Genomic DNA, 18,741 nt, shown 5'->3' on the forward strand with positions numbered 1-18,741 from the left:
GAAATTGGGGAAGGAATGGATCCCCAAGCACAATTGAATCTCCTAACCGAGCAACTCAGAGTCATCCAAGAGACCAATGCTCAATTAGTCCAGTTCATAGCCAAACAACATGCTAGTGTGGATGACGAGACTAAGTTTTACAAAAGGCTTGCTACCCACAGGCCTAAGACCTACAATGGTGCTACAGATTCAGTTGTCCTTGAAGATTGGATCAATGAAACCGAGAAAATTCTTGAGGTGGTAAATTGTCCAGAAAATCTTAAGGTTAAACTTGCAGCATTCTATCTAGTGGGACCTGCAGAGCTTTGGTGGAGAGCCCTAAAAGGTGTCTCAGCTGCCTCCACATCTGCTGGTGGAGCAACACAACCCACCAGTTGGAGATGGGAAGATTTATTGAAGAAACTAAGGGAGAGGTTCTATCCAGCAGCTCTACAGAGACAAAAAGAATCATAATTTCTTTACCTGAGGCAACATTCTCTTAGCATTACCGAATATGCTAACAAGTTCTTGGAGTTGGCTCGATTTGCGCCAGATTATGTGCTTGATGAAAAGAAAAAGATGGATCGCTTCTACAATGGTCTCAACTTTAGCTACAAAAAGTTGATGGGTCAATATGAGTCTTTTCAAGCTATGTATGAACATGCTGTGGAGAAAGAAATGGTCTGTAAGAGAGAGGAAGATGTGAGGAAAAAGAGATCGGGAGGAGACCAGGGAGGTCAGAGCAAGAAGCCCAAAGCTGAGGGAAACTTCAAGGGGAATCAAAATCAAAATGTCAGAAACTTTCAAAACCAAAACCGCTTTAACAGCAACAGAATCCCACAAAACTCCAACCCGCTAAAAAGTCAACTGTGTGATAGATGCAAGAAATGACACTCTAAAGGAGTCAACTGTGAGGGTAAGGCTGTGTGTCTGAATTGTGGAAAACCAGGTCATTTGGCTCGAGATTGTTGGGGCAAGAACCGGGGAAACCCCGGGAATGGTGGAGCACGATACTCAGGAAATCAAGGGAACCAGCGTAACAACAACTCTCAGCTTCGCCTTGAATATAAAGGAGGCAATAAAGCCTCATCTTCTGGAGGCCAAGGGAACCAGCGCCCGGGAGGAGCAAAATTCTTTGCCATTACTACAGCGGAGGAGCCTAACACTTTGATTCCTAAGACAGAAGGTAAAGTCATTTCCGGATTACTGTTATTGCTTGGTAAGTCCGCCCGTGTCTTATTTGATTCTGGGGCCGACAATTCTTATGTTTCTAAGTCATTTGTGAGATCCTTGGACTGTTCTGTTAATGTATGCCCTATAATGCATAGAGTTGACTTACCCGATGGATCAACGGTATCATGTAATACAAAGTTGATTGATTGCCCATTAGTAATCCAGGGTAAGGAGTTCCATGTAGACCTGATTGTATTTGACTTAGGAGGGTTTGATATCATTCTAGGAATGGACTGGCTAGGTAAACACAGGGCAGTGATTGAGTGCTATGAGAGGATTGTAAAGGTTGGGAACAATCCAGGGGAACAAGTAACTTTTAGTGATGGGACCATACCTAATATTGAGCCAGAGATGATTGAGAGGCTTACAACCTTTCCAAAGAGAGGTGGGGAAGCCCAGGTCTACCACATGAGCGAGTCAACATACAAGGAGGTCGACTTAAGTCAGATCTTGATAGTGCGAGAATTTTCTGATGTATTCCCTGATGATCTACCTGGGTTACCTCCAAAGAGAGAGATTGATTTTCACATTGACCTAGTTCCAGGGTCAAGACCAATTTCAAAGGCACCATATAGAATGGCACCACTTGAGTTGGCTGAACTAAAAACCCAACTCGAGGAGTTACAAGATAAAGGGTTTATCAGACCAAGTGTATCACCATGGGGAGCTCCAGTGTTGTTTGTGAAAAAGAAAGATGGGTCTTTGAGGCTATGCATTGACTACCGGGAGCTGAACAAAATCACCATCAAGAACAAGTACCCACTTCCTAGAATTGATGATTTATTTGACCAGTTGAAAGGAGCCGGAGTTTTCTCTAAAATTGACTTGAGATCTGGTTACCATCAGTTGAGGATAGCGGAGGAAGACATTCCTAAAACTGCTTTTCGCACCAGATATGGGCACTATGAGTTTAGAGTGATGCCGTTTGGGTTAACCAATGCCCCTGCAGCATTCATGGACTTGATGAATCGAACATTCCATGACTATCTTGATAAATTTGTTGTGGTTTTCATTGATGATATCTTAGTGTACTCTAAGACAGAGAAAGATCATGAGGAGCACTTAAGATTGGTATTAACACGATTGAGGGAAAGAAGCTTTTATGGGAAGTTGAGCAAGAGTGAATTCTGGTTGGATCGAGTTGTCTTCCTAGGTCATGTAATCTCAAAAGATGGCATAACAGTGGACCCCGAGAAGATAAGGACTATCATTGATTGGCCAGCACCGACTAGTGTAACTGAGGTAAGAAGCTTTATGGGTTTGGCAGGTTATTACCGAAGATATGTTGATGGGTTTTCTAAGATCGCACTACCGATCACCAGTTTGGTTCGAAAGAATACCAAGTTTGTGTGGTCACAAAAGTGCGAAGACGCTTTCCTAGAATTGAAGAAAAGGTTGACAACGGCTCCAGTGCTTGTATTGCCCGAGGATGGGAAAGAGTTCACGGTATACAGTGACGCATCTTTAGAGGGCTTGGGTTGTGTACTCATGCAAGAGGGGAAAGTGATTGCCTACGCATCGAGACAATTGAGGCCAAATGAGAAGAACTATCCAGTGCACGATTTAGAATTAGCTGGAGTCATATTTGCCTTAAAAATTTGGAGGCATTATCTCTACGGCACTACTTGCAAGATCTATACCGATCACAAGAGTTTGACTTATCTGTTTACACAGAAGGAGCTTAACATGAGGCAGAGAAGGTGGCTAGAATTGATGAAAGATTATGACCTCACTTTGGAGTATCATCCCGGAAAGGCAAACCGTGTAGCAGATGCCTTAAGCCGAAAACCGAGAATGGTCATTAATGGACTAATTTCAGTGCCCTACGAGATTTATGTGGAGATGAAGGAGCTAGAATTGATTGTGGTTAAGAAGGGATCATACGACAGCGTTCTCAATTCTATGAGTACAACACCGAGCCTACATGAGGAGATCCGTGAGCTACAACAGTATGATGACTTCTTGTCAGAGTTGAAGATTGGTATTGAAAAGGGTGCAGTTAAAGACTTCAGAATTGCTAAAGATGGGAGTATTCATCTAGAGGGAAGGTTATGCGTGCCTCGAGATCCTGAATTGATAGAGAAAATACTCAAGGAGGCACATTCGACTATGTATTCTGTCCACCCAGGACGGGATAAGATGCTAGCAGATTTAAAACAATACTTTTGGTGGATGAACATGAAGAAGGATGTTGAGGATTTCATAGCTCGATGTCTAGTATGTCAGCAAGTCAAGATTGACCACCAGCGCACTCCAGGGGAATTGCAACCACTTCCCGTGCCTAAGTGGAAGTGGGAATCAGTGAGTATGGACTTTGTTGTTGGATTGCCCCGTTCGAGAAGAGGAAATGATTCTATTTGGGTGATTGTTGATCGACTCACTAAGACTGCCAGATTTATTCCTGCGAAAGTAACTTGGAAAGCAAAACAATTGGCCGATGCTTATGTGAAAGAAGTACTTAGACTACATGGTATACCGATGACAATAGTTTCAGATCGAGATCCAAAATTTGTGGCTCGATTTTGGAATGAGCTACAAAGGGCATTCGGCACGACCCTTAATTACAGCACCGCTTTTCACCCAGCTACAAATGGGCAAACGGAGAGGACCATCCAGACTCTAGAGGATATGCTTCGGGCATGTGCCCTTGATTTTCAGTGTTCGTGGGAGGATATTTTACCATTAATAGAATTCTCCTACAACAATAGCTACCAGAGTAGTATTGGTATGGCTCCGTATGAGGCCTTGTATGGCCAAAGGTGTAGGACACCACTTTATTGGGATACCGGGAGGTCTGGTGTGCTAGTTGGACCAGAGATGATCAGAGAGACCGCTGAACAAGTCAGAATCATTAGAGACCGGATGAAGGCTGCCCAAGATCGACAGAAATCCTACGCAGACCGTAGGAGGAGGAAACTTGAGTTCCAAGTCGGTGAGAAGGTGTTCCTTAAAGTCTCGCCAACAAAGGGAATCAAGAGGTTCGGAATGCAGGGGAAGCTTGATCCTCGGTACATTGGACCCTATGAGATTTTACGTAGAGTTGGAGAGGTAGCTTATGAGTTAGCATTACCCCCACAATTAGCTAAGGTTCACAATGTGTTCCATGTGTCGCAATTGCGCCGGTATGTGTTTGATCCATCACATGTTCTCCAGTATGAGCCAATTCAGCTTGTTGAAAGCTTGCAGTATGAGGAAAAGCCCCTGAGGATCCTCGGTCGAGAGGTTAGAAAACTCCGTAGCCGCACGATTCCACTTGTGAAAGTGCTATGGAGTGGACAGGATGCCGACAGTGCTACTTGGGAAAAAGAGGACGACATGTTAATTAGATACCCTTACTTATTTGAGTGATGTATTTATAACTATTAGTTTGAGTTAGTTTCGAGGACGAAACTCTTGTAAGAAGGGAAGACTGAAACAGTCGTATTGTTAGAAGATTTCATTAGTCGTTTTTAGCGCCTAATTTTTTTTCTTATATATTTGTTCGTTACTAATTATAATTTAATTAGTGATGGTAGTAATTTGAAAAATCTCTACGATGATAAGAAACTTGTTAATTCGTAACATGATTATGAATCGTAACAAGTAACGTAAACTTTGGAGGTAAAACTTAAAGTTGAGCAACTACCCATAACAGTTCAAAAAAAATTTAATTATTACCCAAGCATATTATATAACCATGATGGGAGTAAATTAAATATTTCTCACATATACAAGTGATTTTTAAACATGAAGTACAAGTTACATAACTTGTTACATGTACAACAATTTTTACCCAAACTTTAAACTATCTTAGATAAACCTTTCTTATACCATAATAGACCAAATTGAGGACAAAAAACACTCCAAATCAGCCCCAAACAGCAGCTAATATAGCTGTCCCAAATCCCCTTAGTAGCTCCTTGTTCACTTACACACTCAAGCCAATCACACTACCCAAAACCCCTTTTGTTCTACCCAAAGCTTGTGCATCATTACAAGCATGCAAGAGGCAAATATTTGAAGCAAAAGCACTCAATTTTCTGAATTGTTATTCAGCCATAAATCCCAACACATTGCTCCCAAGTTCATCCATGAACAAACACTAGAATCCTCTAAACTTTCAATAACTAAAACACCTTCTTTTCTCATCAAATCTTCTTCAAAAACCCATCTAAAAATTCTGAAAATTTATGTTTATAAACTCAAATCTCCCATAAAAATAATCTTCATCTTAAGAGCTTTCCATAGACACCAAACTTGAAGAAATCCACCAAGTATAGAGTAAGTTATACTCATTTCTTTATTCCACTAGTTTTGTTAAAACTTGTTCATGTAAAACATTTTTTTCATTTTTTTTTACATGAATCTTTCTATAAACTAAGATCATTATAAAATGAGTATTTTATCTCTAAACTAAGAAAATCATCACTTGTAAATCTATAAAAATCGGCCACAATAGAAAGTAAGAAGATGTTTTTCCACAAACATATAAATTTTGTTACTTAAAGGATTCAAGTAAATTATGGGACTTAACTAAGTATGTTGCTCAACATAATAAGTATACTCCAAATATGTTAAAATCATCACAAGTATTAGTCTAACAACTCTAACTAGGAAAAGTTAAGTGCATGTTAGAAATCCAAATTTATTATTGATTTTTGGATGAATGCAATATGTTTAGTTGAAGAGTTGGAGTTGAGACTTGAAGGGCAAGGACCCGAAGTTAGAACCGCTTCTAAGAACGCGTAGGAGCTTACGGAATAATTATATAGGCTTGGAGTCGAGGTATGTCACATGGGGTGATTTTTTAAGGGATTTAAGAACAAGTTGGGAAAGTTTGTGTATAAACTTTTTTTAAAAAAATAAAAAAATAAAAAAAAAAAAATTCCCAAAGAGAAGTTCTTAAATCTTGAAAGATGATGTCAAAATGATAAATTTGAGTATGAAATAATTTATTACATGTATTATTATTGTGGGCATCATGCATGTTGATTTTATAAATTATTGTATGTTTAAAGGCATGTTTAACACTACTTTGTGAAAGTTATTGTGATGGAAATGATTATATGAATTTGAAAATATTTGAAATTCATTTTAAAAGAAATTTTCAGTAGCTATATGTTAAGAAAATTTCTTGGATATTTTTTTTTGAGATTATTCGTTAAATTGATATTTTAATGGATTTTAAGGTGTTAAATACTCTTATTATAAAACATGGTATTAGATGAACTCTTCATCATCAAAAATAATTAATAAAAATATATTATAATGTCTCCAACAAGATTTGGCCAGAATATATTTAGTTTGGAATTTTTTTTTAAATTTTTGAATAATCGTTAAATTGTTTAACGGTAAATTGTAAAATGGTAAAATATAAAATAATTACCAAACAATGACATATGGACTTGAAATTTTTATCACATACTCATATGGACAGTAGGTAAAATTGGTAAGAGTTTGGGAAGGTTTCGTTGACATTTAAGGACCTTAATAATTTTTACTCGGTTATTAATAATCGGTAAGTTTGAAAACGGTAAAATACAAAATAAATACTAAATGACGTCTTTTGGACATGAAAATTTTATGAGGCACTTATATAAGCAGTAAATACATGTTCAAAAATTTATATGGATTTTCGTGACCATATATGGACTTAAATAAATTTTATTCGATTTATCGGTAAAATAACGATATCAATTATTAAAAATATTCCACATGATTTTTAATGGTTATTTAAAATTTTATACCCCTTAAAATAGCTTCTGGAATATCATATAAGTTTTTATAATATTTTATTCGGACTCAAATAATTTTAAACCTATTTTATACTATTTATCGATAAAATGTCTATACAAAATAATAAAACATCATACATGAGTTTTATAAGTTCAAATGGCCTAATAAACATATTATATGACTTCTGGAACATTGGTATAATTTTATAAAATAAATTATTAATTATTTACTAATTTATCAAAATAATAGAAAATGTTTATTTATTAGAAAGTGTAATATTGTTAATTAAATTTGGGTAAAAATAAACCTATATAAAAAAAATTATAATTATATTAATAACCTACTGCCTCATAGTATAAATTAATTTTAAATGAGACGGTTTATAAATTTTACGGATTTAAGAGACCATTTAAATAACAGTAAATACCCAAATTGTCGAAAATAATTGTAAGATCGTTATAAATACGCATAACCCATTATAACTTGATGGGACAAACTTAAATTCATTTTAAATAAGGTATTATAATGACTTGATTAATTTGGGCCTTGTTGGAGAATTAATATGTACTTTGTAAATCAATTATCGATTTTATTACCGGCAAAACTATCTCGTATTTAAGAAAATAGTGTTTTATGAAATCTTCTGTATTAATGATTTTATAGACTTATGAATCATATTCTAGTTGTTTTGAATGAATTTCAAAACCCTTTTAAGTTATATTTACTTTAAGAAGGATTGGAACAAAACATTTTAGTGGTTTCCTTAAAAAAAATCGTATTGATCTTTAATCACTTTTTGTTACTATGAATTTCCATACATGCTAGTGATGCCCCAATATAATACAAAGGTTATGTTTAATGATATGATTATGCTAAGCATGTTTTACCCATGTGGGAAATATTATGATTTGATTTTGCTAAGTTGCAAATAAAGTATGTTTTGCTATGTGCAAATAAAAGATGTTTATCATATGGAGAAAGTTAATATTTTTGACTTTCAAATGCTATTAAAATTACAAGATATATATTATGTACAAAAAAAATGTTTTAGCCTAAATGGCGGGTACATATGCCACAGCAAATGTTGTGTGCATGATTAAACGGCTCACCAATGCTGAGCGCGTATTGTTCACAATACCATTGTGTTACACTTGCCGGACATGTCGCGGACGGTAGACCGACTACCAAACGAGTCACAGGATGACTCACAGAGTACCCATGTAAACTTATGATATGAGTTTGAAATTGATTTGGATCCATTGAGATCTTATGATTTATAATGAAAAATGAGAATTTTAAATTACTATAGAGCCATTGAACTTCATTTGAATCATAATATGATTTATCAAATGAAAAAGCATATTTCAAAATGAATTTACTCAAATAAAAAAAAAAAGAAAGATTTTAATAACTTGTTTGACGGACACCAGTGTGTTTATACTCAGCCTTTTTGCTGATACTATGCTTTGTATGTTTTTCCAATGGTTTTGTTTTTAGAGTAAACCCCTATGGCACCTCGACGGAGAATGGATATGCGAGCGGAAGTTGAACCCGAGTTGGAGTATGACTCCCCTTTTGTTTAGATCTCTTTATTTTATTTGAGAGATTATTAGTTTAGATTTAGACTATTTTAAGGATGTAATTTGAATTTTGGACTTATTTCGATTTGGTTGTAATTTTCCTATATTTTGGACAGTTAAGACTTCCGTTATATTGCTTTGGTTTGGTTCAAGAATTATACTTGAATATTAGTTTAACCTTTAAGTAACCCCTTAATTGTGTTGGCAAAAGTAAGCTTCCGCTTGATTAATACTAAATTCCAATTAGTGTTTGCCTTCATAATTCGAGGCGGTTACAGTTGGTATCAGAGCCAAGGCTTTGGAAGCTTGTCTAAAATATCAGGAAAATTAGAGAACGAGTTTAACTTAAAGAAGTTGAAGCTAACTAATGGAAGTAATTAAGAAATGAGCTTAAAATTTAGGGATTATTGGTAAAGAAAGGATTTAAGTAGTAAGTCTAAATTAAATCAGGATACTAACTAAGTACCATTAGTAAACTAGAAGTCTTAAAAGTTTCTTGTAAGCAAGTGATGATCCAATTATGTGGCTAAGTTGTCTATGCATGATGGTAAATTAAGTTGAGGAATGATCATTAAAAGTGTTGAAATTGCTAAACAAGTGATCCAATGGGATGGAAATTGATGAAGTTATTAAGCCATTAAATCAATAAAGTTAAGAAAGTGTGTTATGCAAGTGCATATCTATTTGTCTTAAAGGCATAATTATTAATTAGTTATTACCTCTTGGCAGGAACCTAGAGGAAATTGGGGAAGGAATGGATCCCCAAGCACAATTGAATCTCCTAACCGAGCAACTCAGAGTCATCCAAGAGACCAATGCTCAATTAGTCCAGTTCATAGCCAAACAACATGCTAGTGTGGATGACGAGACTAAGTTTTACAAAAGGCTTGCTACCCACAGGCCTAAGACCTACAATGGTGCTACAGATTCAGTTGTCCTTGAAGATTGGATCAATGAAACCGAGAAAATTCTTGAGGTGGTAAATTGTCCAGAAAATCTTAAGGTTAAACTTGCAGCATTCTATCTAGTGGGACCTGCAGAGCTTTGGTGGAGAGCCCTAAAAGGTGTCTCAGCTGCCTCCACATCTGCTGGTGGAGCAACACAACCCACCAGTTGGAGATGGGAAGATTTATTGAAGAAACTAAGGGAGAGGTTCTATCCAGCAGCTCTACAGAGACAAAAAGAATCATAATTTCTTTACCTGAGGCAACATTCTCTTAGCATTACCGAATATGCTAACAAGTTCTTGGAGTTGGCTCGATTTGCGCCAGATTATGTGCTTGATGAAAAGAAAAAGATGGATCGCTTCTACAATGGTCTCAACTTTAGCTACAAAAAGTTGATGGGTCAATATGAGTCTTTTCAAGCTATGTATGAACATGCTGTGGAGAAAGAAATGGTCTGTAAGAGAGAGGAAGATGTGAGGAAAAAGAGATCGGGAGGAGACCAGGGAGGTCAGAGCAAGAAGCCCAAAGCTGAGGGAAACTTCAAGGGGAATCAAAATCAAAATGTCAGAAACTTTCAAAACCAAAACCGCTTTAACAGCAACAGAATCCCACAAAACTCCAACCCGCTAAAAAGTCAACTGTGTGATAGATGCAAGAAATGACACTCTAAAGGAGTCAACTGTGAGGGTAAGGCTGTGTGTCTGAATTGTGGAAAACCAGGTCATTTGGCTCGAGATTGTTGGGGCAAGAACCGGGGAAACCCCGGGAATGGTGGAGCACGATACTCAGGAAATCAAGGGAACCAGCGTAACAACAACTCTCAGCTTCGCCTTGAATATAAAGGAGGCAATAAAGCCTCATCTTCTGGAGGCCAAGGGAACCAGCGCCCGGGAGGAGCAAAATTCTTTGCCATTACTACAGCGGAGGAGCCTAACACTTTGATTCCTAAGACAGAAGGTAAAGTCATTTCCGGATTACTGTTATTGCTTGGTAAGTCCGCCCGTGTCTTATTTGATTCTGGGGCCGACAATTCTTATGTTTCTAAGTCATTTGTGAGATCCTTGGACTGTTCTGTTAATGTATGCCCTATAATGCATAGAGTTGACTTACCCGATGGATCAACGGTATCATGTAATACAAAGTTGATTGATTGCCCATTAGTAATCCAGGGTAAGGAGTTCCATGTAGACCTGATTGTATTTGACTTAGGAGGGTTTGATATCATTCTAGGAATGGACTGGCTAGGTAAACACAGGGCAGTGATTGAGTGCTATGAGAGGATTGTAAAGGTTGGGAACAATCCAGGGGAACAAGTAACTTTTAGTGATGGGACCATACCTAATATTGAGCCAGAGATGATTGAGAGGCTTACAACCTTTCCAAAGAGAGGTGGGGAAGCCCAGGTCTACCACATGAGCGAGTCAACATACAAGGAGGTCGACTTAAGTCAGATCTTGATAGTGCGAGAATTTTCTGATGTATTCCCTGATGATCTACCTGGGTTACCTCCAAAGAGAGAGATTGATTTTCACATTGACCTAGTTCCAGGGTCAAGACCAATTTCAAAGGCACCATATAGAATGGCACCACTTGAGTTGGCTGAACTAAAAACCCAACTCGAGGAGTTACAAGATAAAGGGTTTATCAGACCAAGTGTATCACCATGGGGAGCTCCAGTGTTGTTTGTGAAAAAGAAAGATGGGTCTTTGAGGCTATGCATTGACTACCGGGAGCTGAACAAAATCACCATCAAGAACAAGTACCCACTTCCTAGAATTGATGATTTATTTGACCAGTTGAAAGGAGCCGGAGTTTTCTCTAAAATTGACTTGAGATCTGGTTACCATCAGTTGAGGATAGCGGAGGAAGACATTCCTAAAACTGCTTTTCGCACCAGATATGGGCACTATGAGTTTAGAGTGATGCCGTTTGGGTTAACCAATGCCCCTGCAGCATTCATGGACTTGATGAATCGAACATTCCATGACTATCTTGATAAATTTGTTGTGGTTTTCATTGATGATATCTTAGTGTACTCTAAGACAGAGAAAGATCATGAGGAGCACTTAAGATTGGTATTAACACGATTGAGGGAAAGAAGCTTTTATGGGAAGTTGAGCAAGAGTGAATTCTGGTTGGATCGAGTTGTCTTCCTAGGTCATGTAATCTCAAAAGATGGCATAACAGTGGACCCCGAGAAGATAAGGACTATCATTGATTGGCCAGCACCGACTAGTGTAACTGAGGTAAGAAGCTTTATGGGTTTGGCAGGTTATTACCGAAGATATGTTGATGGGTTTTCTAAGATCGCACTACCGATCACCAGTTTGGTTCGAAAGAATACCAAGTTTGTGTGGTCACAAAAGTGCGAAGACGCTTTCCTAGAATTGAAGAAAAGGTTGACAACGGCTCCAGTGCTTGTATTGCCCGAGGATGGGAAAGAGTTCACGGTATACAGTGACGCATCTTTAGAGGGCTTGGGTTGTGTACTCATGCAAGAGGGGAAAGTGATTGCCTACGCATCGAGACAATTGAGGCCAAATGAGAAGAACTATCCAGTGCACGATTTAGAATTAGCTGGAGTCATATTTGCCTTAAAAATTTGGAGGCATTATCTCTACGGCACTACTTGCAAGATCTATACCGATCACAAGAGTTTGACTTATCTGTTTACACAGAAGGAGCTTAACATGAGGCAGAGAAGGTGGCTAGAATTGATGAAAGATTATGACCTCACTTTGGAGTATCATCCCGGAAAGGCAAACCGTGTAGCAGATGCCTTAAGCCGAAAACCGAGAATGGTCATTAATGGACTAATTTCAGTGCCCTACGAGATTTATGTGGAGATGAAGGAGCTAGAATTGATTGTGGTTAAGAAGGGATCATACGACAGCGTTCTCAATTCTATGAGTACAACACCGAGCCTACATGAGGAGATCCGTGAGCTACAACAGTATGATGACTTCTTGTCAGAGTTGAAGATTGGTATTGAAAAGGGTGCAGTTAAAGACTTCAGAATTGCTAAAGATGGGAGTATTCATCTAGAGGGAAGGTTATGCGTGCCTCGAGATCCTGAATTGATAGAGAAAATACTCAAGGAGGCACATTCGACTATGTATTCTGTCCACCCAGGACGGGATAAGATGCTAGCAGATTTAAAACAATACTTTTGGTGGATGAACATGAAGAAGGATGTTGAGGATTTCATAGCTCGATGTCTAGTATGTCAGCAAGTCAAGATTGACCACCAGCGCACTCCAGGGGAATTGCAACCACTTCCCGTGCCTAAGTGGAAGTGGGAATCAGTGAGTATGGACTTTGTTGTTGGATTGCCCCGTTCGAGAAGAGGAAATGATTCTATTTGGGTGATTGTTGATCGACTCACTAAGACTGCCAGATTTATTCCTGCGAAAGTAACTTGGAAAGCAAAACAATTGGCCGATGCTTATGTGAAAGAAGTACTTAGACTACATGGTATACCGATGACAATAGTTTCAGATCGAGATCCAAAATTTGTGGCTCGATTTTGGAATGAGCTACAAAGGGCATTCGGCACGACCCTTAATTACAGCACCGCTTTTCACCCAGCTACAAATGGGCAAACGGAGAGGACCATCCAGACTCTAGAGGATATGCTTCGGGCATGTGCCCTTGATTTTCAGTGTTCGTGGGAGGATATTTTACCATTAATAGAATTCTCCTACAACAATAGCTACCAGAGTAGTATTGGTATGGCTCCGTATGAGGCCTTGTATGGCCAAAGGTGTAGGACACCACTTTATTGGGATACCGGGAGGTCTGGTGTGCTAGTTGGACCAGAGATGATCAGAGAGACCGCTGAACAAGTCAGAATCATTAGAGACCGGATGAAGGCTGCCCAAGATCGACAGAAATCCTACGCAGACCGTAGGAGGAGGAAACTTGAGTTCCAAGTCGGTGAGAAGGTGTTCCTTAAAGTCTCGCCAACAAAGGGAATCAAGAGGTTCGGAATGCAGGGGAAGCTTGATCCTCGGTACATTGGACCCTATGAGATTTTACGTAGAGTTGGAGAGGTAGCTTATGAGTTAGCATTACCCCCACAATTAGCTAAGGTTCACAATGTGTTCCATGTGTCGCAATTGCGCCGGTATGTGTTTGATCCATCACATGTTCTCCAGTATGAGCCAATTCAGCTTGTTGAAAGCTTGCAGTATGAGGAAAAGCCCCTGAGGATCCTCGGTCGAGAGGTTAGAAAACTCCGTAGCCGCACGATTCCACTTGTGAAAGTGCTATGGAGTGGACAGGATGCCGACAGTGCTACTTGGGAAAAAGAGGACGACATGTTAATTAGATACCCTTACTTATTTGAGTGATGTATTTATAACTATTAGTTTGAGTTAGTTTCGAGGACGAAACTCTTGTAAGAAGGGAAGACTGAAACAGTCGTATTGTTAGAAGATTTCATTAGTCGTTTTTAGCGCCTAATTTTTTTTCTTATATATTTGTTCGTTACTAATTATAATTTAATTAGTGATGGTAGTAATTTGAAAAATCTCTACGATGATAAGAAACTTGTTAATTCGTAACATGATTATGAATCGTAACAAGTAACGTAAACTTTGGAGGTAAAACTTAAAGTTGAGCAACTACCCATAACAGTTCAAAAAAAATTTAATTATTACCCAAGCATATTATATAACCATGATGGGAGTAAATTAAATATTTCTCACATATACAAGTGATTTTTAAACATGAAGTACAAGTTACATAACTTGTTACATGTACAACAATTTTTACCCAAACTTTAAACTATCTTAGATAAACCTTTCTTATACCATAATAGACCAAATTGAGGACAAAAAACACTCCAAATCAGCCCCAAACAGCAGCTAATATAGCTGTCCCAAATCCCCTTAGTAGCTCCTTGTTCACTTACACACTCAAGCCAATCACACTACCCAAAACCCCTTTTGTTCTACCCAAAGCTTGTGCATCATTACAAGCATGCAAGAGGCAAATATTTGAAGCAAAAGCACTCAATTTTCTGAATTGTTATTCAGCCATAAATCCCAACACATTGCTCCCAAGTTCATCCATGAACAAACACTAGAATCCTCTAAACTTTCAATAACTAAAACACCTTCTTTTCTCATCAAATCTTCTTCAAAAACCCATCTAAAAATTCTGAAAATTTATGTTTATAAACTCAAATCTCCCATAAAAATAATCTTCATCTTAAGAGCTTTCCATAGACACCAAACTTGAAGAAATCCACCAAGTATAGAGTAAGTTATACTCATTTCTTTATTCCACTAGTTTTGTTAAAACTTGTTCATGTAAAACATTTTTTTCATTTTTTTTTACATGAATCTTTCTATAAACTAAGATCATTATAAAATGAGTATTTTATCTCTAAACTAAGAAAATCATCACTTGTAAATCTATAAAAATCGGCCACAATAGAAAGTAAGAAGATGTTTTTCCACAAACATATAAATTTTGTTACTTAAAGGATTCAAGTAAATTATGGGACTTAACTAAGTATGTTGCTCAACATAATAAGTATACTCCAAATATGTTAAAATCATCACAAGTATTAGTCTAACAACTCTAACTAGGAAAAGTTAAGTGCATGTTAGAAATCCAAATTTATTATTGATTTTTGGATGAATGCAATATGTTTAGTTGAAGAGTTGGAGTTGAGACTTGAAGGGCAAGGACCCGAAGTTAGAACCGCTTCTAAGAACGCGTAGGAGCTTACGGAATAATTATATAGGCTTGGAGTCGAGGTATGTCACATGGGGTGATTTTTTAAGGGATTTAAGAACAAGTTGGGAAAGTTTGTGTATAAACTTTTTTAAAAAAAAAAAAAAAAAAAAAAAAAAAAAATTCCCAAAGAGAAGTTCTTAAATCTTGAAAGATGATGTCAAAATGATAAATTTGAGTATGAAATAATTTATTACATGTATTATTATTGTGGGCATCATGCATGTTGATTTTATAAATTATTGTATGTTTAAAGGCATGTTTAACACTACTTTGTGAAAGTTATTGTGATGGAAATGATTATATGAATTTGAAAATATTTGAAATTCATTTTAAAAGAAATTTTCAGTAGCTATATGTTAAGAAAATTTCTTGGATATTTTTTTTTGAGATTATTCGTTAAATTGATATTTTAATGGATTTTAAGGTGTTAAATACTCTTATTATAAAACATGGTATTAGATGAACTCTTCATCATCAAAAATAATTAATAAAAATATATTATAATGTCTCCAACAAGATTTGGCCAGAATATATTTAGTTTGGAATTTTTTTTTAAATTTTTGAATAATCGTTAAATTGTTTAACGGTAAATTGTAAAATGGTAAAATATAAAATAATTACCAAACAATGACATATGGACTTGAAATTTTTATCACATACTCATATGGACAGTAGGTAAAATTGGTAAGAGTTTGGGAAGGTTTCGTTGACATTTAAGGACCTTAATAATTTTTACTCGGTTATTAATAATCGGTAAGTTTGAAAACGGTAAAATACAAAATAAATACTAAATGACGTCTTTTGGACATGAAAATTTTATGAGGCACTTATATAAGCAGTAAATACATGTTCAAAAATTTATATGGATTTTCGTGACCATATATGGACTTAAATAAATTTTATTCGATTTATCGGTAAAATAACGATATCAATTATTAAAAATATTCCACATGATTTTTAATGGTTATTTAAAATTTTATACCCCTTAAAATAGCTTCTGGAATATCATATAAGTTTTTATAATATTTTATTCGGACTCAAATAATTTTAAACCTATTTTATACTATTTATCGATAAAATGTCTATACAAAATAATAAAACATCATACATGAGTTTTATAAGTTCAAATGGCCTAATAAACATATTATATGACTTCTGGAACATTGGTATAATTTTATAAAATAAATTATTAATTATTTACTAATTTATCAAAATAATAGAAAATGTTTATTTATTAGAAAGTGTAATATTGTTAAATAAATTTGGGTAAAAATAAACCTATATAAAAAAAATTATAATTATATTAATAACCTACTGCCTCATAGTATAAATTAATTTTAAATGAGACGGTTTATAAATTTTACGGATTTAAGAGACCATTTAAATAACAGTAAATACCCAAATTGTCGAAAATAATTGTAAGATCGTTATAAATACGCATAACCCATTATAACTTGATGGGACAAACTTAAATTCATTTTAAATAAGGTATTATAATGACTTGATTAATTTGGGCCTTGTTGGAGAATTAATATGTACTTTGTAAATCAATTATCGATTTTATTACCGGCAAAACTATCTCGTATTTAAGAAAATAGTGTTTTATGAAATCTTCTGTATTAATGATTTTATAGACTTATGAATCATATTCTAGTTGTTTTGAATGAATTTCAAAACCCTTTTAAGTTATATTTACTTTAAGAAGGATTGGAACAAAACATTTTAGTGGTTTCCTTAAAAAAAATCGTATTGATCTTTAATCACTTTTTGTTACTATGAATTTCCATACATGCTAGTGATGCCCCAATATAATACAAAGGTTATGTTTAATGATATGATTATGCTAAGCATGTTTTACCCATGTGGGAAATATTATGATTTGATTTTGCTAAGTTGCAAATAAAGTATGTTTTGCTATGTGCAAATAAAAGATGTTTATCATATGGAGAAAGTTAATATTTTTGACTTTCAAATGCTATTAAAATTACAAGATATATATTATGTACAAAAAAAATGTTTTAGCCTAAATGGCGGGTACATATGCCACAGCAAATGTTGTGTGCATGATTAAACGGCTCACCAATGCTGAGCGCGTATTGTTCACAATACCATTGTGTTACACTTGCCGGACATGTCGCGGACGGTAGACCGACTACCAAACGAGTCACAGGATGACTCACAGAGTACCCATGTAAACTTATGATATGAGTTTGAAATTGATTTGGATCCATTGAGATCTTATGATTTATAATGAAAAATGAGAATTTTAAATTACTATAGAGCCATTGAACTTCATTTGAATCATAATATGATTTATCAAATGAAAAAGCATATTTCAAAATGAATTTACTCAAATAAAAAAAAAAAGAAAGATTTTAATAACTTGTTTGACGGACACCAGTGTGTTTATACTCAGCCTTTTTGCTGATACTATGCTTTGTATGTTTTTCCAATGGTTTTGTTTTTAGAGTAAACCCCTATGGCACCTCGACGGAGAATGGATATGCGAGCGGAAGTTGAACCCGAGTTGGAGTATGACTCCCCTTTTGTTTAGATCTCTTTATTTTATTTGAGAGATTATTAGTTTAGATTTAGACTATTTTAAGGATGTAATTTGAATTTTGGACTTATTTCGATTTGGTTGTAATTTTCCTATATTTTGGACAGTTAAGACTTCCGTTATATTGCTTTGGTTTGGTTCAAGAATTATACTTGAATATTAGTTTAACCTTTAAGTAACCCCTTAATTGTGTTGGCAAAAGTAAGCTTCCGCTTGATTAATACTAAATTCCAATTAGTGTTTGCCTTCATAATTCGAGGCGGTTACATACATATATATATATATATATATATATATATATATATATATATATATATATATATATATATATATATATATATATATATATACATACATATATATATATATATATATATATATATATATATATATATATATATATATATATATATATATATATATATATATATATATATATATATATATATATATATATATATATATATATATATATATACATATATATATATATATATATATATATATATATATATATATATATATATATATATATATATATATATATCTGTATGTATATATATGTATATATGTATATATATGTATATATATATATATGTATATATATATATATATATATATATATATATATATATATATATATATATATATCTATATATATATGTATATATATATATATATATATATATATATATATATATATATATATATATATGTATATATATATATATATATATATATATATATATATATATATATATATATATATATATAAGTATATATATATATATATATATACATATATATATATATATATATATATATATATATATATATATATATATATATATATATATATACATATATATATATATATACATATATATATATATATATATATATATATATATATATATATATGTATATATATATATATGTATATATATATATATATATATATATATATATATATATATAT

General features: G+C 34.7%; 1 protein-coding gene across 1 annotated transcript in view; it reads left to right on the plus strand.

The window, feature by feature from the left end:
- Window positions 1-18,741, plus strand: part of LOC130801139 (uncharacterized) — a 104,587-nt gene that overhangs the window by 16,728 nt on the left and 69,118 nt on the right. The window contains exons 7-8 of the mRNA XM_057664907.1: window positions 1,055-2,827; window positions 10,301-12,073. Of these exons, the coding sequence (XP_057520890.1) occupies window positions 1,055-2,827; window positions 10,301-12,073 (3,546 nt within the window). The remainder of the gene's footprint in view (window positions 1-1,054; window positions 2,828-10,300; window positions 12,074-18,741) is intronic.

This window comes from Amaranthus tricolor, chromosome 15 (assembly GCF_026212465.1).
Source record: "Amaranthus tricolor cultivar Red isolate AtriRed21 chromosome 15, ASM2621246v1, whole genome shotgun sequence".
NCBI classification, from domain to species: Eukaryota; Viridiplantae; Streptophyta; class Magnoliopsida; order Caryophyllales; family Amaranthaceae; genus Amaranthus; species Amaranthus tricolor.